At 42.0% G+C, this 22,658-nt stretch overlaps 1 protein-coding gene across 5 annotated transcripts in view; it reads right to left on the bottom strand.

Moving 5' to 3' along the window:
* kmt2cb (lysine (K)-specific methyltransferase 2Cb) overlaps positions 1 to 22,658 on the bottom strand; it is a 65,628-nt gene that overhangs the window by 18,998 nt on the left and 23,972 nt on the right. For 2 of the 5 annotated variants that reach the window (XM_069685330.1, XM_069685325.1), the window contains 26 exons: positions 20,737 to 20,912; positions 20,189 to 20,541; positions 16,382 to 16,462; positions 14,752 to 15,473; positions 13,235 to 13,357; positions 11,532 to 11,648; positions 11,112 to 11,216; positions 10,317 to 10,421; positions 10,028 to 10,209; positions 9,425 to 9,589; positions 9,207 to 9,313; positions 9,033 to 9,104; positions 8,692 to 8,904; positions 8,190 to 8,309; positions 7,790 to 7,915; positions 7,491 to 7,624; positions 6,217 to 6,400; positions 4,116 to 4,208; positions 3,782 to 3,829; positions 2,596 to 2,736; positions 2,445 to 2,477; positions 2,033 to 2,182; positions 1,790 to 1,931; positions 1,445 to 1,680; positions 1,183 to 1,256; positions 54 to 251 (listed from right to left, as the gene is read on the bottom strand). In XM_069685330.1, the coding sequence (XP_069541431.1) occupies positions 54 to 251; positions 1,183 to 1,256; positions 1,445 to 1,680; positions 1,790 to 1,931; positions 2,033 to 2,182; positions 2,445 to 2,477; positions 2,596 to 2,736; positions 3,782 to 3,829; positions 4,116 to 4,208; positions 6,217 to 6,400; positions 7,491 to 7,624; positions 7,790 to 7,915; positions 8,190 to 8,309; positions 8,692 to 8,904; positions 9,033 to 9,104; positions 9,207 to 9,313; positions 9,425 to 9,589; positions 10,028 to 10,209; positions 10,317 to 10,421; positions 11,112 to 11,216; positions 11,532 to 11,648; positions 13,235 to 13,357; positions 14,752 to 15,473; positions 16,382 to 16,462; positions 20,189 to 20,541; positions 20,737 to 20,912 (4,200 nt within the window). The remainder of the gene's footprint in view (positions 1 to 53; positions 252 to 1,182; positions 1,257 to 1,444; positions 1,681 to 1,789; positions 1,932 to 2,032; positions 2,183 to 2,444; positions 2,478 to 2,595; positions 2,737 to 3,781; positions 3,830 to 4,115; positions 4,209 to 6,216; positions 6,401 to 7,490; positions 7,625 to 7,789; positions 7,916 to 8,189; positions 8,310 to 8,691; positions 8,905 to 9,032; positions 9,105 to 9,206; positions 9,314 to 9,424; positions 9,590 to 10,027; positions 10,210 to 10,316; positions 10,422 to 11,111; positions 11,217 to 11,531; positions 11,649 to 13,234; positions 13,358 to 14,751; positions 15,474 to 16,381; positions 16,463 to 20,188; positions 20,542 to 20,736; positions 20,913 to 22,658) is intronic. The other 3 variants (XM_069685328.1, XM_069685326.1, XM_069685329.1) reach the window with 3 other exon arrangements.

The following is a 22,658-nucleotide window of genomic DNA, read 5'->3' as shown; positions in this document are numbered from 1 at the left end:
ATATTAAGTGGACCTGCCGCTGCATTCCCTGACTTCATTGCATACACTCTTACCTGTCTAAACTTCCACTCTTGTTCATGCTCTGACTCTTTTGGTTTCAAAGGGTCTTTAAACAGCAGTTCTGTGTCTAGTGGTATGTTGGGATCAAACACCTCAGGGGGCTGTTGCTGCGGATGGTGCCTCTTCACCGTCTCATTCGACATCTGGACTTTGTTGATGCGCAGGGCTGCTCGGTTATCTCTTGCCTTTTGCTAAACAGCAAACCAATCACGATAGCAAAACATGAAGACGACAGGCATTAGTATTTCATGAACACAAGATTGCTTTTTTGTCTTTATTAATTATGACACTGAGGAAATGTAGGACGTGAATATAAAATTATCTTTCATAGCATTTGTTTCAATGTCTCACTCTGATGTATGGGGACTTTAGTAAAAGATGAACCCCATTTTACTCTTTGTGAACATTGCTATTCTGTCTCCAAACATTCTCATTCTGTTTGCAAGCAAAAAGGGATATTTGGGATGATTTTGCCTTCTCCCTGAAAATAGATTGCCCATAGTTTGCTAACCTGTGTTAGTTGGGTGAGGCCCATATCCATGAGGAAGTTTGAGGGAGAGGTGGTCTTTGCTGCTTGATTGTCATTTATCAAGTTAAACTTCCCAAATAAATATTGTTACCTTTGGCATGCTGGGTCCTTAAGTTACACAGCCAGGATTGAGGCTAATCATCAGGTTACTATTAGTCAGGTATCTCATTAGTTGCCTGACAACATGGTTGTGTAGGTGTAGGCCATAAAAAAAGAAATGCCACCATGTAAGCATCAGAAAAATACCCTTAAAATCCATAAAACAGGGTATATTGTAATCAAAACTAGATATTCAAGTCTGGCCTCTGCTAGATAAAATTACCTCTAGTGAACTTAATTACTGAGACCATAGTTAGATCTAACACTGAGCAGGGCTTCCTATGTTAATTAGTTCATCTATGAATGGCCGGATTTCAAATCACACTGGCAAGAGGCAAGAGGCAAGAGGCCAGATGTGATAAAGGAGTCTGCCTTCTGCATACTAATCTGCCAGCGCAACTGGTAGTGATAGTTTGAGGTCTAGCAAGGTTCAAAGTGTTTAGGCTTTTGAGATGGAAGAAAACAGACAAATTCAACAGTATCAATGAACTTACCACATATGGGGCCCTGTCTTGGGAACTAGCTTTCCTCCAAAGTTTTGCAATTTGCTTTACTCTTGTAGACCAGTCTGTTGAGAGAATGAGGAGGAGTTGTCATGCCAACGATCTCACAGTGCATACTAGATATTTTTGTACTGTGTGAGTGACAAAGTGCAGAGGGTACACCCAAACAAAAGCAGAAATGACAGAAATGATGACTGTAAAGAATGAACAAAGGGGAAAAATAGATGTTAAGGCTTGAGAGCCGTTTACACACCTGGGTATTCTTCTTTGAGGTTGGGGAAATTGACATTGGTATACAAGACAGGTGCGACAGTAGCTAGCTCTCCGAGTGTCTCCTCCTTTTCCCACTTCAGTGTACTCCTTTGGGCATTTGACATGGCTTCAGTCTCCCCCTCAGGCAGAGATCCAGGGGGTGTAGGGCCGGGGCCATGGGCAGGAGAGGCCCAGGGACCAACTGCCTCTCTAGGCATCTGATTAAACTTTCTATCTCTGTGACAACAAAGAAAAACAGCTAATTAATGACAACATTCTGGGTTTAATAATTTTGGTTCAATTTTGGAATATGTTATTAGTTTAAAGGATAGAGGCAGTACATCACCTTGGATTGTCAGTGAAAGGCATACGGTTAAGAGGGGAGAAATTTTCTGGGATGCAGGGACCTGCTCCTGGATTTGTGGGGAAGCGTTGGTTTGGTCCCATCATACCATTGATCATTGGCATCCTTGGAAACATGGGATTCCCTGCACACACGATTTAGGAGGTGAATTAGACGCATTTAGAACATTTTCTAAAACAAGTCACAGTCAAATGTTCTCAAATAAAAAGGTGCTTAGTTATGTACCTGCGTTGGGGTGAGACATGCTGGAGCCAGCTGTGGCAGGGAGGGGCCCAGAACCCTGGGGGTGAGGCACCTGTGGTGGGGGAGGTGGTTGGCTCGTGCTGGGGCTGAGAACTGCTGTGAAGAGATCCTCCACATCTTTGCCCTCCAGCTCTGCAACAACAAGAACAATACAATTGTTGTGTGCATATATAATAGAACATTAATAAAGAATCTTTTCCATTCCTGTTGGCTGTTACAGACATGCTGATACCAAATATTGTCCACATTGCTAAATGGCCATTACAGAACAACCGACAAAATATTGACACATTTACAGGTTAGTAAGACTTCTAAGAGTGTTTGGAAGGCTCACTAATGAAGACAAAGATGGATCAAAGCTTACAGTTTTGTAAGAAAGGAGGAAATTACAAACCTGGAATTTTGTAAAGTTTGCTGAGAATTGATTCTAAAAAACAAAAGAGCAAAAGACAACAGATTTATTAAATGTTTTTATCACATATGAAGTTTTAAAGTAAAGAATAAAATAACTGAAAGTGTCCGGATGTGTTGTCTCCCTAACTGACCATCAGTGACCATCTTGTCTAGCTCTGGGCTGAGAATGCCGTCCAGGGGCTCCTCTGGGAGGGTTCGAGGTGTCCTCCGGCCGGCCTGAGACTGGGGCGCCACTGGGGAACCGTCCGTCAGAGACCCGATGTCCAGACCAGCTGTGGAAACACACACGGACATACAAAAACATATCACAACACGCACACGCACAAACACAAAGCAACCAACAAAATACCCGACCAAGAAAGAGGATCATAAATATTAACTTGAGGTAAGAACTTGTGTATTATCTTAACAGCCTGTGGAATGCAATCAAACACAACAGTATATGATTACAGCTCCTTGGGGTTCCTGTGTTGTTTGGAAGGAGTGTTTTGGGAAGAGATAGACAGGCCCTTCTAACTCTCACACAAACTTGAAACACTTAAATGTTTGTGTAGGAAAATATTGTTTATGCTCGTCTTTTGTACTGAATGCCTTTTAAAGTCTAGAAAAACAAAGCTTGGAACCTTCATCAGCTTTTAAACCAATGATAATACATAAGAAAACCCATCTGAATTATCTGGGTTACTACACTGCTTGGAGCTTTAATTACATTTATGGTGGAGAGTATCACTGCAACCGTTTTGCTACTCTTGCTTACACATTCCATTTCTTTTATACTTTATACAAAACAAAACTTGAGAATGGTTGCAACCGTAAGTTGGCAATGTGTTTCAAAGTGCATTTAAGAGGAACAAAGTCAGTGTTGACAAAGACTGAAGGATGTGTATTGCAGCGTTTTTTTTTCATTCAGCCAAAGGACCGAGAACAGAAAACCTTCAGAGTCTTAAGGAACTGGAAGGACACTCGCCAAGGCCTCTTCTTCTCTAAATTGCTTGTTTGTAATTGCTCATTTCTTGAATACCAACAAAAGTCATTGTTTCTTTGCCATCTTTGAGAACATCTTTCATTAGGCTGCTGAGAATTTTGCATTTAGGAGGCTCACAAACAAAGACTGACACACCACAAGCATTCGAATGAACACTGTGCGATAGGTTAGGTAAGCACTAAGCAGTTTATGAGTGTTAAAACAATTGGAAATGGTTGAGAAATACGAGGTTAGAAGCAGCTTATATACATGCACACTCAAATAAGAGAGACACACATTAAGAGAGGAAGAATGCACTAAAGCAAGGGATTAGTAGGCCATTGCACCCTTACCAAAAGGAGGAGGCGAGCTGTCAACCTGGAAGGGGCAAAAATCAAGACCTACAAGAACCCAAAACCAGATAAAATGAGTGAAAAAATAGTGAAGACAGCACAAGCACAACACGCTTCAGACAATGCAAACAAAGGGTAAAACCAAAGATGAATTCAAAGTATTGTTAAAAAATGTGATATTAAAATAAATCATTTAAGTGGTGAAAGCAAAATAAACTTGTTTGAGAAAGTTTCTGAACCACAAGGGAGAGATTTCTGTAAACCCACAGCTAACTGAACTGTGACTATAAATAACTTCTTGCCACTGTGACTGCTTGTGAGATACATGACGCACCAGAGTCACTGCTTGGCTTTCCGAGCATTCCCAAGATGTCTGCATCAGTGTTCAGAACATCAGATAGATCAACTAATGGTTCCTCAGACGTCTCTGTAGATGGAGAAAAACAAAAAGGAAGAAACAAAAAAGGAAGAAAGAAACCAAACGGTCACAAATCATAATTGATGGTGATGTTGAACGGACATGAAAATGTGAATTGGAACCATTTGTTTGGATACCACATGTAGAAACTAGTCTCTGTATCTTCCAATGTATCATATAACTGCTTAAAGTGACTGTAATGATGGGATATTAAATCAACACACTAAAACACCTCTTCATCTGAAACATTATGTATTCATTCAATAGGTTGACTTTGATTTGAAAAAGTCTGACATTTTTTCATATTCAATCACAAATGCTCAATGGCATTTTCCTTGATAAAGTTCTACTTTATGCAATATAAAAACCGAATTTAATTTAAAAGTTATTTAGTCTAAAATCCACATAACTGTCTGAAGGCCATATTCGCCAGATTTCAGTGTTGTTATTCTGTTAAAACTGATTTATTTATTTTTTATTTTCAATCTGAAACCTATTAAAACAACTAGATTTCCAATTATTGGCTCTTTAGCTAAACACTGCATGTAGCCGTGCTGCCCTTGGACACACTTTCCCACATTCAGGTGCTAGCACAAAAGACTGAGGGGGGTTATAGATTTGACAATAGATCTATTTAGTTTATTAAAATCAAGCTTTTAAACTTGATTTTAATAAACTTAACTTTTCATACATCAGCAGTCATCTCCATGGCTGGGCCTGTCTTATTTTAAACTGCAGTGTACCAAGGACAGGCTGAACAACACGTTTTCAGATTGCTAGGTTTGAGATGTCACAAACCTAAGGAGCCGATCCCGTTAACGGACAGGGTGACGCTATGCGTATCATTATGTGCAACCTATGGCAACCGCGATGCGTGAGCCAGCTGTAACAGTCAACGTAATTTTTGCAAACTCCCTTCTGACTAACGTTAACGTTACTACTACTAATTACTTCATTTCAAGCTAGCTAAGTTTGAATAAGTTGCCACTAAACGATGGCAGAGACGTGTTTTGTTTTCGTGACGGACGGGACGGTTAGAAATGTGCATAGTGGGCGGGACTATGCAGATTCATGAATTTTTACAAGGTAATTAAACGTATTTTGCAGAAAAAACATATCAGACACAATTTATCATTTCAAGCTGAGTATTTTATATGTCTTAAAACAGGACTGGAGCTGGTCTTTAAGTTCAACAAGTTCAGGTATTTTGTCATTCAAAGACCAAATATGGTCTATATCTCTATTCGCCTTGTTATAATCTGATGCAATCAATGAGATAACCCTTGTTTTAATTTACTGCAGATTATTCTGTGACAAAGGAAGCAATAATAAGTCGACTTCTAATAGTTTTCCACTCTTAATGTACAGTAGGCATTAGCTTCAGCAACAGATTTTCACTGTGCATGGATGATAGCGAGTGGTGTTTTGACAAACACTTTGATGGCGGTGACTGTTCTCCATTTTGGCCGTGTTGCAGTGCTGCAATCTGCTTGAATGAGTGCAGATGGCAGGTATTATGGGCAAGAGTTATAGAGTAGGTGGACAGGCGAGAAAGAGCCAGCTTTCAGAGAGAACAGAAACTTGTCTGATTTGTAACTTATGAAGTAAAATCCGTAAAATTATTTTGAGTCTGTGAACTCTATTGGCCAGAGATTAACCTTTGACACTTTGTCTTGTATGATGGCCTGACATGTGGTTTGACATGTGATCAGCTAAACTGTCTTATCCATTTTCTCAGCTATGAAAAGGGTTAATAATCTCACTGGGTGATGACACTTGCATATGAGACAAAAGGAGAGAATGCATGGAATAAACCATATTGTTATGGGCCAAATAAAAATAAAATATACCACTTGCCTGTTGTGTCAGGCCTTTACAACACTTGCCTTAATTCCTTTCCAGTGCTCGTCTAATAGAGCCGTCCTCATTTATATGTAACATTTAGTCGATAGCATCACTTTGAACCAATGAATAATTACATCCATTGTCCTGGAGAATAGATTATGTGTGTACGTACGTGCTGCTCTGTTGGGTAGCGATGTTGAGGCGCTGAGCAGAGGATCTGATGAAGGGTCCAGGAAGCTGGTGGCGGGATGCCTCCTCTCCACTTGGCTTTGCCCTTCCTCCAGTAAACCTGATTCGACCCCCTGCTGCCTGCTTTGCTTGCTTTTGTCCAGCAGGTCCTTTCCAAAGAACGCTTCCTGAACATGACGACACAAAGCACTGGTCAATTCTCGGTGTTGACACTGTTTTTACAAGGCCTGTCAGCTTACGTTCCTTGACATCATTCACATTGTAGACCCATGAGAACTGAGGGCTGTGAAACAGAGCAGCTCTGAGACTAACAGTCATTCCTGCTGACCTCACTTTTGTCAGCACCTGCCTCCCCCAACCACTTCTACCCACAAGTCACCTACTATCCTCAACGAAACACGACTGCAGCTCCCAGCCGCACCGAGACATTAAAAGCGTGTCGGTACCTCAATAATTAATGAAATGTGCTTCACTGTTTTGGACCTTTAGGTTAGACTGAACATCCCTTTACTGTGGTGAGATCAAGAGTGGCACTGACAGCTGTGGGCGGCTTAATGCACATATCAGATCTATGTTTTGGCCAACAAAAGGTGACACTGAGATACTGGTTGGAGACGAGGGGCCTTGAGTCACCTCCAGTTATGCTTTTGTATGTCAATTCACAAGGCAGACAGAAACCATTTAGAGAGCACGATCAGAGACGGGTATCCTCCACAGTGACTTCCTGGAGGCTGTTCCTCTTTCTAAAAAGCTCACAGAAGGGGCACTGCGCACCGAGGTTCTGTAAGTGGTTTCCAGGCAGCGTAATTTGGATTCCAAACCTTCCCATGGGTGGGATATAACGCTTTTTATGAAGATTTGGCATGACAAGACTAGACAATCTGTGCAAATGAATGGGAGGCTTACATAACAATAAAACAAAAATAGATTTGTAATCAACTGACTAAATACGCTTTTTGAGTAATGCAATATTTTACCTTTTGGAATATGCAATGTTTAAAATATGGTGCCTTTGTTGGCATAATTAACTGGATTAAATAATTTAATGTTGATTATTAATAAAGCTTCTTATTTATACACATTCATGCACAAATTGAGAAAGAATTCCCAATTAAATAGATACCCTTGATACATTGATCACAGTAATAATACCACTAGATTACTATATGTATAAAGTAGTTACATACTTTGTCATAAAATGTCATATTTGGTGCCCATTCTGTTTACAGTAACAGTGAGCTATCATAGGTGACAAACCTGCAGGTAGGCGGGAAAAGCTTCCTCCAGTTTTGTTTTCTTCTTTCTGTAGCGTTTCTTTATTTTTTCAGGCACCTCTGGTCCAGGCGGCGTCTCGTCCACGGGGGTATCAGGCAGAGTCTCTGACCACCCTGCTACAAAGGGGAAAATTACATCGCATAAAAAGCTAATTAATTAAACGTATTTTGCTGAAAAAACATATCAGACACACTATATTATTTCAAGCAAAGCATTTTATACATCTTAAAACATGACTGGAGCTTTAAACCTAAATGTGTTTATATTATTTGTGTGCATACCCTCATCTTTTGCAATGGGGAGCTCTGTCACGGAGCCAGAGGAATCCTTTCTGCAGAGGGATCGTTTAGCCTTTCCTGGACCCTGCCCGGGTCGACTCCTCTGGCGGACCATGAACCCACCGATGCCTTAAAAGGACAATTTATTAATTCATTAGCAATAAGACACTATACTCACAAAAACATTTTTCATTACAATCCTAGAGGTGATATCATTTGAGATGAGTTTATGGTTCTATTAATTGCCCGGTGCATTCAGCATGAAGGCTCAGAAACACTAGATAGAGCCCTCAGTACATCAGAGGCCCAGAGATGGCAGTGCTTTGCTACAGCTACAGCGTCGGGCATGTACTGCACCATTTTACGCATCAGAGGAGCTGTCTCCTTCAATCAGGTGCCCTACCCGGCCGGTACGGTTTCCTCTTCCTCTTCTTGCCGCCGTCGGCCCCCTTGGAGTCGTCTTCTGCTGGCTCTCGCTCCAGGCTTGAGTCAGACTTCGCCTCACAATCTAGGAGCTCCGCCTCTGCAAGAAGGAGAGAGCATTGATGGCGAGCGACAGCCCTGCTGCAGAGAGCACCCCGGCCAGGCCCCTCGACACAGCACCAGGGTCAATTCTATGTGAACTCCCCTCAGTGGCAGGACATTCGCCTGATTGTAATCAAGTTAAGCAGCTCTATTACCAAGAATTTTAATTTCATGTCAGACTTTTAGTTTTTACATACACTTTTTTTATTTATTCATAATTTCTCTTAGAAATTAGGGAAAGAATGTTGATATAGATACATGAAAAGAAAGAGAAACAAATACACACTAACAAAAACACTCATATTAAAGGCACTACTAAACTGAAGCTCTTAATAAACATCCTGAGATGAAAGAAGGAGATTGTGCGAGGGGACAAGTACCTCTGTTTTCCTCTATGTCTTCATCACGAGAGAGCTCTGAGAGAGGGTCTACGGGAGCCTGAAGCACTGCCACACTGTTCTGGTTAATGATCTTCAGCTTCAGCTTGGGTTTGGGTTTCCTGCGCCGTGACGCTGTGGCAGACAAGCTCTGCAGCTGACAAAGCCCCGACTCTGTCAAACAAACTCCATCCTGGGTGTAAGTCCGAGACAGATCTAAAAAGACCAAAACACCGTGGCTATGAGAAATACTGTCTAAACTCAAGTCAAATCATCTTTTTGAAAGAAACATTTCTATTTCTTCTATTACTTATAAACCATCATTTTTAAATCTTTGAACTCACCCATTTCTCTTGCCTTTGTAACAATCTGCGTCATAACTACAGGCTCAATGGCTTCTCTGGCCTTGGTCACAACTGCAGCAGCAGCAAAGGATAGAAAAAAAAGCCATTTAAAAAAGGGCAGAAGCAGGAGGATCAAATGTGTTAAAACACTTGTATGAATAACTGTGCTCCCACCTTTAGTGGTCTTGAAAGCTCGGCACATTGTGCAGTCGAAGCTGCTGTCTGCAGCTTTTTCTACATCTTCTTCTGAATGCAGTCCCTGACAAGACGCGTGGAACCATCTACAGACAGAAATGAAGGTTTAGATAAGAACCGATTATGTAAAAAAAAAAAGAAAAAAAAGTGGAGAGCAGTTTTCCTGAGCTGACAGGTTGTGTAGGAACACTGCATACCTGTCACATTGGCGGCACTGCAGAATTGTGGTGCCTTCGCTGTAGTCCACCAGGCAGATGGGGCATGTTGCAAGGCTGGCACAGGGGGCACACTGGGTGTAATTATTCTGCCACTCACACCTTAGGCCTGGGGTGGTGGCGCCACACTGGGTACAGGACACACACCTGCAGGAGACAGGTAGGACAGAGGTCATTCCACCCAGGTTACTTCAAAGAGCATTAACGCTGATTTACTGTGCTGCAAAATTCCTGCTGACACACTGCCCCGTCCACATGCTGCTAATATGAAGCTATTTCCTGTTCAATTTAGAGGAATTTTTCATCGAGTTTTTTCTTCACTTGGCATATTTTGCAGAGTCAAAAAAGGCACTGATTTTTAAGGCTCATTTTAAAACTGAGAGAATATTATAGCCTTTCCAAGCATGTTATATATTGATGTGGAGAAGTTGGAATTTGCTACGGTGTCTGATGTTTACTATAACAACAAACAACGCTTGGTTCAACATGCACAATTTTTTCAGGCTTTTACAAAACACATTCTAATCTAAATTATTTATGCCTGTGAGAAGCAAATTTGGGTGAGATGATCATTACGTTACTCACCATTTGCACTTCCAGCTGTCCTTGGGCACGTTCTGCAGCGGAGGGTCCAGGCAGTATGTGTGGTAGCTGATGTCACAGTCGTCACACAGCAGCAAGCGACCAGGATCAGTGGCCTGGCCGCAGGCCTCGCACACTGTGCACTCCAGACAACGCCAGCCTTTACTCAGAACCACCTTGGTAATCTGTGAAAGTACCAATGAGACGTTTTAATGTGGGTCTGTGTATGATGGAGGGTATTTCTGCTTTGTATACTGTACATGCAATGTGCTAACTCAATGGTGAAAGGTACCTTTATGCCAACACAGAATGGATGGTAGCACTGGCCGCACTGAGCACAAGCCAAAAGACGTCCCTCTGCACCGAGGCCAAAACTCCCACACACCACGCACATGTCCTGAAAAGGAAATGAGACATTGTGAGTTACCCCAATTCACAGGGAGAGATCAGTTCGGATTCTGAAATCATAATACTAGAGTCTCATTTAAGTTCTATAATACAGCTGTGCATGAAAACATATTGAAGTATAAGGTAAAAGGACATCTTTAGACACTTTGGCCTTTTAGGACCTTTTTTAAACCACGATGATTGAGTGGGCTCTTTCAGCCCCTGCTTTACTCTCACATTCACAGCTCACAGCTAGAAAGAACAGTCTTTTAGGCACTGAACGCTTTCACATTAGCCATGCAGGGGTTAGTGCCCTGATAAGCAGCAACTCCGCTGTATTGTTTTACCTCTCAGTTTATTCTCTTAAACAATACAGCATCAACATCCAAATTACAATGTAACACTGCTAAATTCATATTTACTGCTGTCTCTAAAACCCTCATGAATATCGGTGGATATTAGTCGCTCAGTGTTTAGAGAAGGAGCATGACATTGAAGGCAGAAAGTAAGAAACAATACAATTTCAGTATGATCCTGTGTTACATAATCAAGTGCATTTCCTGCAGGCAATTGGCAGCATCTCCACAAGAATTAATGATCTCCAGTGGGAGAGGTCTTTAAGCACACATTTAATTTCAGGCCTTCTAAGTGAATGGAGATATTTGCAGATAAGGACTCAAAAATGAAAAAAAATAAACACCTGTTTTAGTGTGAAACTGTCATTGCTGGAAAATATGACAACTGTGTTGTGCATGGCGTTCTCCTCCTCCTCTTTGACCTGGTATGGTGTTTCTATTGTGGTGATCTGCATATCATGAAAAAAAACACACATTATTAATAAAAGAAACAGTGTGATGACATAACAAAAAAACATCAAACCTCTGTTCATAAGAGTTTATATGAAAAATAGGATATATAATAACTACTTATTATTTTTAACTGCTGAATGTGCAGCCTTTACCATAAAACAAAACAAAGACAGTTTTCTCTGTAATTAACATTAATACTGCTTGCAAAATACATCAGCCATGTCTTTAGCTGGAGGGGAAAACACAGTGTTTTGCATATAGTGAAATATTTAGACAAGACATTGAGATGTCATCCAGCTGACGGCACGTACCCCAGGGTTGAAGCTGGGACTTGCTCCATTCTTGCCTCTTGCTCTGCCACGTCCAGCTCTACCAGACAGACCAGCCCCTCTTGGCCTCCTCCGTCCAGGAAAGCCTGAGCCTCGACCCTGCGGAGGTGAGACAAAAATTTAGAAAATGCGTAGTTTGTTTACCTGAGGGATGGATTAGACACACTGTAGGAGACAATGCGGGGGCAATGGCCACTCCCCGTCTTGCTAACTGAAATGGGCAGATATAAAGTCCACTTGTTCGCAGAAGTTTGCTTCTATCTTGCGCATGCTGAATGTTCAAGTCATGCCGATAGAGGAGAGACAAAGACTTTAATCTCTCGCACTAGTTCTGTATATATTCTTCACTGTAAAGATTGCACTGCAAGGATAGCATTTTTAAATAGTTCTAGGAAGGTAAAGTCATTTTGCTGTGTTAATCGTGTGGATGCAAACTGCTAATGCTTTGATATGTGCAAAGCTTAAATTTCCCATGAAATCAAAATGATGTTTAGGTGTTTTAATCATGTATGTTTTGCACTTATTCTCACATATATACTGCTATCTGACGAAACAATGTCAAATGTATGATGTTTGTTTATTTTCAATTATATTTAAAAGTTTGTCATTTCCTGAAAAAATGTGGATGACTCATCCTGCACTTTACAAATTAACTAAGTTTGTACCAATTCTTTGTCCCTCCCTAATGCTCACAGGAAATATAAAATAGCTAGCAGTCATGGGTCGTCAATATGTTTGTATTTCCGTGCCAAGTCACTCCCTAGCTTCCTGCTTTCAAAACACAAGTAAACAAATGGAATCAAATAGCACTCTGCTAGCTGTTTTATGGGAACTTATAGAAAGGGGTGCAACTGCAAACAACATGAGAAATCTTCATTTTAACCTCAAGCAGCATAATAAAGAATAAAATCAATTAACCTTATCCTTGACATTTTGATTCTTCTGACCGGGACTTGGAGAAACGGTTGCGTACCTCTCAAACAACAGACAGCCAGCAAGTGAGAAAAAGGCCTCTGAGCATTTGTTCAGCAATTTGAGCTCCACTTCTGCCTCTGCACATTTCCGACAGGAGGCCTCTCTGCCTAATCACGCCTGTCAAACTTAAGTCTAACCGAACCTTTAGGCACCTGCCCCCAAATCCCTTCCCATTTACCCCACATTTTTTAAACTGATCTCAAACCATGGCCCCTCCCCCCCTCCACTGTGCCTGCTGACAGACACACAAATTAACCCTCACCCAGCTTTACTAAGAGTGATGACTGTTGCCACAGCAACCAACTGCTACAGACTTTTCACTGTGTTCAAAATCAGAGAAGAAGAAAAAAAAATACTTAAAGCAGGAGACAAAAAGAGAAGGGCGCACAGCAGAGCATTCATTAGTAAAGATGTTTATCCATACATTAGTGTCGACTGCAGATGTCTTACCACACCATACCTTTGCTGTCTCAATTCAACTGCAAAGCCAGCAAACATACTGTCAATATAGCCATAATTTCAGTTACACTTCCTTAGTTATCCGGCTATGAATCTCCTCCCTGCAAGGTGGTGGTAATTGTTGGTGTTGGCTACAATATGCATCACAGTGACAATGGGGACGACTGGGGCAGTGTGCTTCACTAGGGTAAACAGAGGGCTAACAGAGGGCAGCTGCTGCCCTGCCATCTCTGCTGAGCCACAGTATTTACCACTCTGATGCTCCAGCCGGGGCTGCCAGAGGACTGCCTGGTCTTTGGGACGTCCCACCCCTCTGACTGGTCTGGCGACCAGGACAAGGGGGAGCTCACACTGCTATGGGGACTCCATGCACCCTAAGGTAAGGGAGGGCGGGTGAGAGAGTGAGAGAGAGGGAGGGAGGAGGGCGACAAAATGCAGCAACTTAAAAACAAAGCCAGCGAAGAAACAAAACATACAAAGAAAGATGTTAGAGAGATGTAGTGAGCTTCTAATGTGGCCATACGGGAGCTTCTAAATACACATCCATTTATGCAGAGCTCTGGTATTAGAAAGCATCTGATGTGCCAAAATATGAGCATCATAAGTTAGAGTGCACGTTCTGTGTTAAAGCCAATCCTCGAGGGTTTTTCATGCATATCAGTGTAAGAGTTCTAACAGAGCCTTTGTAACGGGCAAAACTGGAGAGCACAATTGTGTTAGTTGCATTTCACACAGCATAATTTGCCTGGGCATCATGGCACATACAGCGGGGAAGAGGCCCTGCAACCTCTCGCCATCACAACCGTGTATGTTTGGCATGTTGACAAAAACAAAGAGAATTGCATAAGCACGACAGCACATGAGCTCATCCAACAAAAGCATGCTGGACTACAGAGAAGCAAAATTCTAATTTCTAGAACAGATTTCCCCGGGCATTGTGTAAGAAATTATTTTGAGCCATATTATGTTTGTTTAAGAGATGGGATATATCTGGGGAGAAAAAGCACATTTTGCTAAGTAAATTAGCTTCCCCTCACTAGCATCATTCATAATAGATAATAGCCATGGGTGTGATTTTCATTATCATTTCTAAGAGAGTCTACGTTCTTTGTCTTCTAATTTATATGTTGGGACTTTTTGTTGGGAGAAGTTGTTTCACTGTCACTAGTGACTCCCTGCAGTTCATGATGTTATATGGAGATGACTGGGACATGGTAATGATCACTGTTTTTATGACTTGTTAAGGGTAGCGCATGTTTGGAACAAAGACATGAGATGAACAGAGTGAATGATAGAAATGCGACTTAGGTGGGATGGTAAGGACTCTGATTAAAAGGTGTTTCAGCCATAAGTATATATATTCCAACTGGAAATGTTTATATAATTAATTCTTCAACCCAGTTCTGCTGCATGAACACTGTAACTGACTATTCATGCGTTGCATAAACATGTGAGGAGGGCTCAGCGAGAAACATCAGTCCGCGTGCTGCCTTCCTGCTTTATGGCATGGTGTGCTTCAAGGTACAACTTGACCGAGAAAATAAAAAACATTTCCTGAACCATATAAGCCGCATCAATCAACAAAATGCTTAAAAAGAAATAAACTACCTTCGTACAGCAGAGACGACAGGACACTTGGACACACACACGTCAGCAATAATAAGCACCAATGATAAGCCTTCTGGCTCCTTCTGCCTTTATTCACTGCCCCAGCCTGTGACAGCCTGTAAATCAGTGCTCTTCTTTGACATGATATCAAGGTTCCTACCTGTTTGACTCGAGGCCTCCCAGGAGAAAACTTCCTCTTGGTGATGGCTGGCTTTCCCATTCCGATCTTAGGGGTGAGTGGAATAAGCGTGGTGGTGGGTATGAGACTGCTGTGGTCGCCCAGTGAAGGTAGGATCTGTGTCTGGGGTGGATCCCTGGGAGATATCCCTCGGGCCAGAGGGGAGGAGTGGCAAGGAGAAGAAACCATTTCTGCCAACCTTTCCACACATGTCTTGTGTGGTTTCTCCTCTGAAGACAGGCTGGAAAGTGACAGATTAGGCTTGCTCTCTGGTGTAGTGTACATCTCCTCTGATGTACAAGAGGCTGAGGGCTTAACAGTCTCTGCCAGGTTCCTGTGAAAAATACCCTCACTCCTCTCCTTGTTAGGTTCTTTCGGAGCGGTTTCCAGGAAAGAAGCCCTGACTACATCCATACTCGAAGGCTGGGGTAGCGAGACCTCCATTGGTTGGTCCGTGAAAGGTACTGATGCAGTACTTGGTTCTTTGGTGGTTGAGATGATGGCCTTAAAATCCTTTGTGCTGGGGTTGGCCGTGCCCTGCTCAGGGCAGACCTCTGTCTTTGCTGGCTTGATTTGTAACGTGGTATCCTGTGTCTGTAGTGCCTCCATAGAGAGCTGGGCAGGAAAAGACTCCTGGCTGGGAGTCCCCGATGAAGCAGGACTCTCTGTAGATGTAACCTGGGCTCGAACTGCTGGCTTTGTTTCTGAAGGAGAAAATGCACAGTGGTCAGAAGAACGCATTTTATGCATATAATTAATTCTCAGATTATACAATGTTATTCTAATGGATATGAAGTGAGCAACATCTCCAAAGAATTAATTTAGTAACAGACGTGGATTTGTGAGGCTCCGTGTCCACATAGCGCCTTTTTCTGAGAGCCAGCATCTTTTTTTAATTGTTCCCAATGAGGACAGAGCATATGCGGCTGCACGTGGCTGCATGCGGCTTCCTCGAGAAAAAGCACTGCACCCAGCGTCTTTTTTTTTAGCGCGCTCCACCTTTTTTGAGCGGTTGTTCCGGCCGTTTGAGTTAAAAATCTCTTTTCAGAAAGGCGCTGGTGTCGTCACCGACGCTTTTTTTCAGGCAGCCAATCAAATGGAGCGCCGCTTGTCACATGGTTAACATCAAACATGTAGGAGCAACTTGTTTTGGCCGTTTCCGTCTACCCTGAGCTGTACAACATGACAAACAAACAGTATCACAATACAGACCGTATATGCCTATCTGTGGGGGCAGATGGCAGGACACTAAATGTTGCTGGTAAGTGTTGTACTTTTATTGCCCTACGCATTGTAAGCTTGTTGTTAACTCTGTCGTAAGTTAAACTTATTGTTGTCATAGAAACAAAACCAGCGTACAGGGTTTTTTCTCTCACCCACAAGCGCTTAATCCCAGCGCCCTGCCAGCACTTTTCTGCCAGAGAAGGGCGCTACATGGAGAGCAGGCCTTAGGGAGACTTTATATACTACCTGAGAAACAATGTATCCACTGTATTTTAACAGTGAGTATGACAACTACACAACATTGACGACAGCAATCGCTGTTATGTAAATCAATAAGAAAATACACAATGCAGATTAGGTACTAAATAAACACGATGCATGTACAAACCTGGTTTAAATTCTGTTAGGATTTTGTTGACAGAAGATTCAGGAACCTGCATTTCGACAACGCTGGATCCTGCTGGGACTTCTAAAAGACAGAAGAATCGTTATCAAAAACATGAGATTAAAATGAATTACATTTGTTCATTAATAAAGAGAAAGAAGATTCTGAAGAGATGAGATCAGGAACATGTTAATACAAAGGGATGAGAGAATAAAGAAAGCCAACCTTTGAGAAATGCTGGGCTTTTTATTTCCTGCAATCAAACTGACTCAGAGAACAGAGAAAGATCTATTCTATTGATCTACTATTTCAAATCAAAGAGTAAAACAAAGAACATCATACTCAATATGAAATAGTCCTTGTTTTTAGTTATGTATGCATCTTATTTATACAATTTATTTTTGTTTATTGTTTTTTATTTTGCAAGTATGCTCAACCTGAGGCATGATGTACAAGAATAAAATCTGCCTTATGTTTGTATTTGTAAGGTTGTTAATAAAAAAAGAACCTGATTTGCTAAGCTAACTCACTTAAGTAAGAACACAGTGTGTTTTTCCATTAAATATCGTAACCTAGGCAATAATCCTTTATAACCTCGAATAAAGACGTAAAACCTCGTGATGCAGATCACCCATTATCTCCAGGCAGATAAAGGGAAAATGGGATTTATAAGGGTCAATATTAGCACGAGTTAAAAAAAAAAAAGGTTATACATTATATACAGTTGCAAAACTAACTTCCATGCCCAAATTTAATGAACTGTGGCATTAGCCCCGTAAAGGACAAGACAGATGGGTCATTGAGTGACAAGCAGTCACAATGCATGAAGAGAAAACAAGGCATGCCTTTATCATAGGCTAAATTACACTATTTATGTAGTGTCTCTATCCTCTCTTCCTACTACGTTTTGTAGTGTCTCATATCCTCTCCCTACATTTGGTTTTGTATTAAAGACATCAATGCATTAGACTAGTCTGGTATGAATAGAACTAGTCATTCCTGGCTATCAGGCATCCACACACCGAGCCAATATACTGCCAGGACGGCCCCTGACCGTACAGATAGCCCAGTCTTAACGAGGCACCCTCCATTTCAATCCACAAGTTCCCATGTCACACTGATCCTGACACACACATGCACCTGCTAAGCATCTCTGCCAGGGAAGGGAGTTACCATGACAACCAACATCCCAGGGTCTGTGTGCTCTGGGCTCATGACTGTGCAGCTTGCAGGTGCTCATCCGGTGCCGATGCCAGAAAGTCAATTAGGAGAAGGGCCTCCAACCATCTCCAGCCTTCAACTATTGACCAAGCTGAACACACATACTCATTCATATCTACGCCCCGCTTCCTATATCTCCTACAGTGAATGAGTTGACGAGTGAGATAAGTACACTGCCTTCATTAATGCAGTACAGGCCTAAATTTAGGATCCAAGTGCATCTGTCAGTTGAGTCACAGTTAGCCTGCTGTTAAACCCTGAGAGGTGGAGAATCCTGGCGGGCGCTAAAAAGCTCCAGTTAATGACTTTAATTACATTAAAGGTGTAGGTGGTTGGCAGCATAGGCATGATCTCACATAACAATGCCAAATGAAAATATCTGCAAATATCTAAGTTAATTTAAGGACAGTGTGAAAAATAAATGTCCTTAATATATAAGACATAGGGGTTGAGAATATTTTCACACATCTATAGCTTGACGCCTTATTTTCCGGTGCTTAACATAAACCTCCAAAATCTTCTCTTAAATGAATACACAGAACACATGTATGCTCAACTTTAAAACCACAGCAGGAGAAGCTTCGCATTACTAAATAAATCCTACGATTAAGTAGTTTATGACCACAGGAAACAGCTAGTGAAACGAGAGCACATGTGTACTGTAAGCGGAGCTAGCAAGCCGTGTGAGCAGTCATGAATGAGCCAGCGTAGCTCCCAGGCAGGTTTGCAAACAGGGGATCTAATAACATCACCATCACGCTACTCCTATCCAGTCTTTCTTGCCAGTGGAGTCTGCTGTCTAGACAGAGTGGGCAGCGAATCTACCACCAGCATCCCCAGCTCACCGCTAATTTCACTGATACTGTAGCTCCACTGCAGGCAGATCTCACATGGACCAGAGCGGAGACGTAGCCCTGAGCTCTACACAAGCAGATTCCAGCGTCACTAACTTAAAATGTTGGTACAGCTTGGTATGCAAAAGCGGTGTTTTCATTCAACTGTCAAGCAAATTTGGAGCTAATATTTAAAATGTCCAGCACCTCAACCACCTCGAGCAAGCTTAAGCAAGCTTTTTTTCAAAACTGAGGACGTCTTAATGAGTTTTGCAGCTTCCGAATGCTGTTTGTAATGTCAAAACGCACAACAAATAGTTTAATGGGGACATAAATTACAGAAATGTAAATCAAAAACACTATAAACATAAGACAGATTATTTGATTCACAGGTTAGACCATAGCTATTTGGATTGACCGCGTATCCCCTCCCCCACGTGTGCTATCCCACATGGGGGAGCGGCTGCACTGCACTGTCATCCCAAAGTTGTAGAAAACATGGCTGCTCTAGGATCGGTTATTCAGCCTTATATGTACCAGCCAGAGCTGCCAGGAGGTATCGGAATCGTAGGTTAAAATCCTGACGACTCGACTACAAGCTAGTGCAAGAAAGCAGCCTGAGGTGAATGACGGAAGTGAAAGCAAGGATCTACGTAGAAACCTGCTGCTGTTCTGAACGGCCCATTTCAGAGGCGACTTTTTTAAAAATGTAATTCTGGAAAAACACGGAATTCTGCAGTTTTCACTTTTTATATATCAATTAAAAAGATATGGCCCCTTTAAATGGCATGAGGCTCATATGCCAAAAAAACCCCAAACACTATATATATATATTTCCAGGTCGAGTCTTTAGCTTTAGCGAGGTTGGGTTCACTATAGATTAGTGTCATTTTATTAACTTTCTTTCTTAGGCTAAAAAAAGAACAAGAATTATACAACACGATTCTTCCGACCGACCCAAGGCTTAAAAATCCCTGAAGTCAATGGCAATATTAAATGAATTATTTTTAGTGCATCCCATTGAGGCTCCAATATGACAGACACTGATTTTTATGCTTTGATATAGTGTCACAAACCTCGGCTGCCACCTCAGGTGCCCATGTTTGCCTCATGGTGAAATGTGTGGTTTCACTTCCCCAAGCACTGAAGTGAAACCTAAAGAAATAACTTCCTATTCATATAGACTGGCAGCACACGCTGCCTTCCCAGGAGACAGGGGGTAGAAACAAAGGACTTTTAATTTTCAGAGTTACAAAGACAATAAAGTGGCTTTAATCTGTAGCTAGGAGGACACCATCTGGTTATTGGGGAGTCCTCAGAAAATCCTCCAAATAAAAGAGGGAGTGCTTCTCTCTGGTCCCAGTCCAAACAACTCCCAGTCCTTTCATCTGCAACTTTCAAAACTTCATCAGCACTGACACTACGGCCCAATTCCGTGTTGCGTGGCCAAAACTTTCAACTGCTTCTGCATGGCTTGAGGCTGAATGAATGAACCCTGAACTACAAAGATTCCCTTTCATTTTCAATCGTATAACCTGGTCCCCATGTGTATGATTTTGTATAATCAAAAGAGTTACATTCCTTGGCTCGTCCTTGCGATAACAAGATATGATTAATATGCTGATAAAACAGATTGGATTCTCAGGAGGGGCACTTGGGCATAGAGGAAAATAAAGACTTCAAGATAACACAAGGAAAGAGATCAGAGCAGTTAACTCCCTGTGTATAATCTAACCTTTTTGGAACAAAGACCCACCAGGCTTCAGGGCTGACGTGGCCAGCTTCTCCTCCTGGACGGTAGCCTGAACAGGCTCTGGATCTGAGTGCAATGGAACAGCGAGTAATTCCGGTTTGGGGTCATTGTGCATTTCAGGAGGCAGCTGAGTGCCAGGTTCTAGGTCCGTGTGCTTTTTAGCCAGCTGTAGGCCAGTCTCAGAGTCTGTGTGCATGGAGACTGGCTGAGGGCTGAGCTCTGGGCCGGTGTCCATATCCTCTGCCTGTAGCGGCTGCTCTGCAGCAGGAGACCTGCAGTTGGAACAAACATAGTCCTCTCTGGGGTGGATTTCTGTTTGGCCTGAGTTCTGACGCTCGCACTCCAGGTGAAGCCATCTGAAAGGAGTGCAGAGGAATTTTAAGAGATTGCTCGAACGCTTTGAAATCCTGAAACGTGACATATTTATTACTGTTACATTCCCTGGTAACACACAGGAAACACAGGAACAAATTTGCTTTAAAAAAATAAAATAATGCCCAATTGAGAGTGCGCCATTCTTAGTATTTAAGTTATAACCAAATATTCCTTACCTTTTACAAGTGTGGCAGAAGAGTAAGTCTTTGTGATGCTCAGGGTCCAGGATGCAGGCACACGTAGGACAGCACAGAGCAGGGTCCTGGTTTTGGACGCAGTTATCGCACAGCAGGCTGGTGTGGTGCCATTGCCTGCTGGTACGTGTTCCACATTGGATGCATACTCTGCAGTTCTGAGGAGCAAAGCAGGCATTCTTAGGGACATAACATTGATAGCCAGTCAGATTTCAGATCCAGTGCAGGGTGTCTGCTATACAGATTTGGCACTTAACTAATTTAAGTGTTTATAGGCCTTGATTATATGGATTTACAAGGCAGGTTGTTAATCAGAAGGATCATTTACACAAACGTATTTCTAATAAATGCCATTAGGTTTTTAAAAAACAGTACAAACACTTGATTGGTGAACACTATGAATACTTTTTTTTAGCTTAAAAAGAATACAACTTTTCAAACACTGGCATCATATTAATCGAGCTCTGGCTACATAGCTGCATGAATGGCTGCGACACACTGCCAAGTAGTGTTACAAATGGCCGACACTTCGAATCAAAGCAGGTTTCTAATAATCCAAACATGGAGCACAGCTAAGCGAGCTGATTTAAGTCCCACTGCTCTTCAAAAAGCACTGGAACAGTTTGGTTGAGCACAGTGCTGTGAGCGCCAGAGCCACAGAGTGGCACAAGCAAATAAATGGCAGCCAGTATTTTTGATGAGATATCCACACTGACAGCGTGCACCAGCAGGCAGAGCTGCTTTGGGTTACAGAAAAAAAAAAAGAAGTGTTCATTTGGCTTATATTTCAGTGGCAGGCCTCTTAAGTGCTGCTGTTCTTTGAAAACTGCATTTGGAGTCGAGTATTCTGCTCATGCTGGTAATGAAGAGAGGCTGCCTAAATTCTGACAAAGCCTTCGTGATGTCACAACTGTAGAAACTTCAGGTTTTCAGCTTTCAAACATGATGAAACAGATTTGTATAATACAATATAATCAAGATCTCTATTTACAGGGACGTGGATTTTAGAGACGGCAAGTGTTCCAGTTTCCGTCTGTTCTATGCTAGAGTAATATTGACCAATAACGTATCAGCAGGCTGCGGCATATGCAGGAAAAACAGTCCGTGTGGAGAGCAAAAGCAGGCGGAATGTAATGCAGTCCCATCAGCAGTCAACTGACAACGACTTAGCTTCTTATTAATCTCTATAAACAGACATCTGCATGCTAACAATCTACAATTCAAGTTGAGATAAATTCCCTTGACGCTGTGTCACGAAAGCCGTTCAGCGTTAAGATTTCCCGACTTCCTCAAATGCATCAGAAATGATCTATCCGACCCTACATTAAACAAACAAGCATTTTAAAAGTAGTTTCCTTCTCCTCTTCAGGACAGACCTGATGAAGCTTCATTTTTACCATTTACAAATCTGCATCATGATGTTGAAACTTCAGCAAAGGTAAGATTAAAGTAAATCACAAGAAAAGCGGGTTCTTTTTCTGTAAACAACGCAGTACAGAAGTCTTGACTGGAAGTCGTTTATCGCTAACCGCTGGCTACATGCTCCGGCACGTTCACCATGGTCCCCAGAGGCTATATCGTCGTCAGACTACAGCCGATGGGATCTGAGATTGATTTAATCATAATTACAAATATTGAAAAGGGCTAACGCAATGCTCAAAAATGAAGCAATCTTATGGGAACCTCAGGGAAAATGTTCATGGAAATCCTAATAACATTATGGTCTTCAGTCAACGATTAATGAGGATATTTAAGATTGTAGGGAAAAAAAACAGAACACATAGATAGTTGTTTCCAATTTCCACTAAACGTAGTCATAACACTTGTTCATCAGAAGTGTACTTTCTCACAGCAGCAAAGTGAACTAGCCAGCCACTCTGGTGCTCATACGTGATAGACAACAT

This window comes from Semicossyphus pulcher, unplaced genomic scaffold (genome assembly GCF_022749685.1).
Source record: "Semicossyphus pulcher isolate SPU_LCO1_2020_fin unplaced genomic scaffold, fSemPul1.0.p SCAF_7, whole genome shotgun sequence".
Lineage (NCBI taxonomy): Eukaryota > Metazoa > Chordata > Actinopteri > Labriformes > Labridae > Semicossyphus > Semicossyphus pulcher.
The sequence above is the reverse complement of the archived record's forward strand: the minus strand, read 5'-3'. Positions and strand labels throughout refer to the sequence as shown.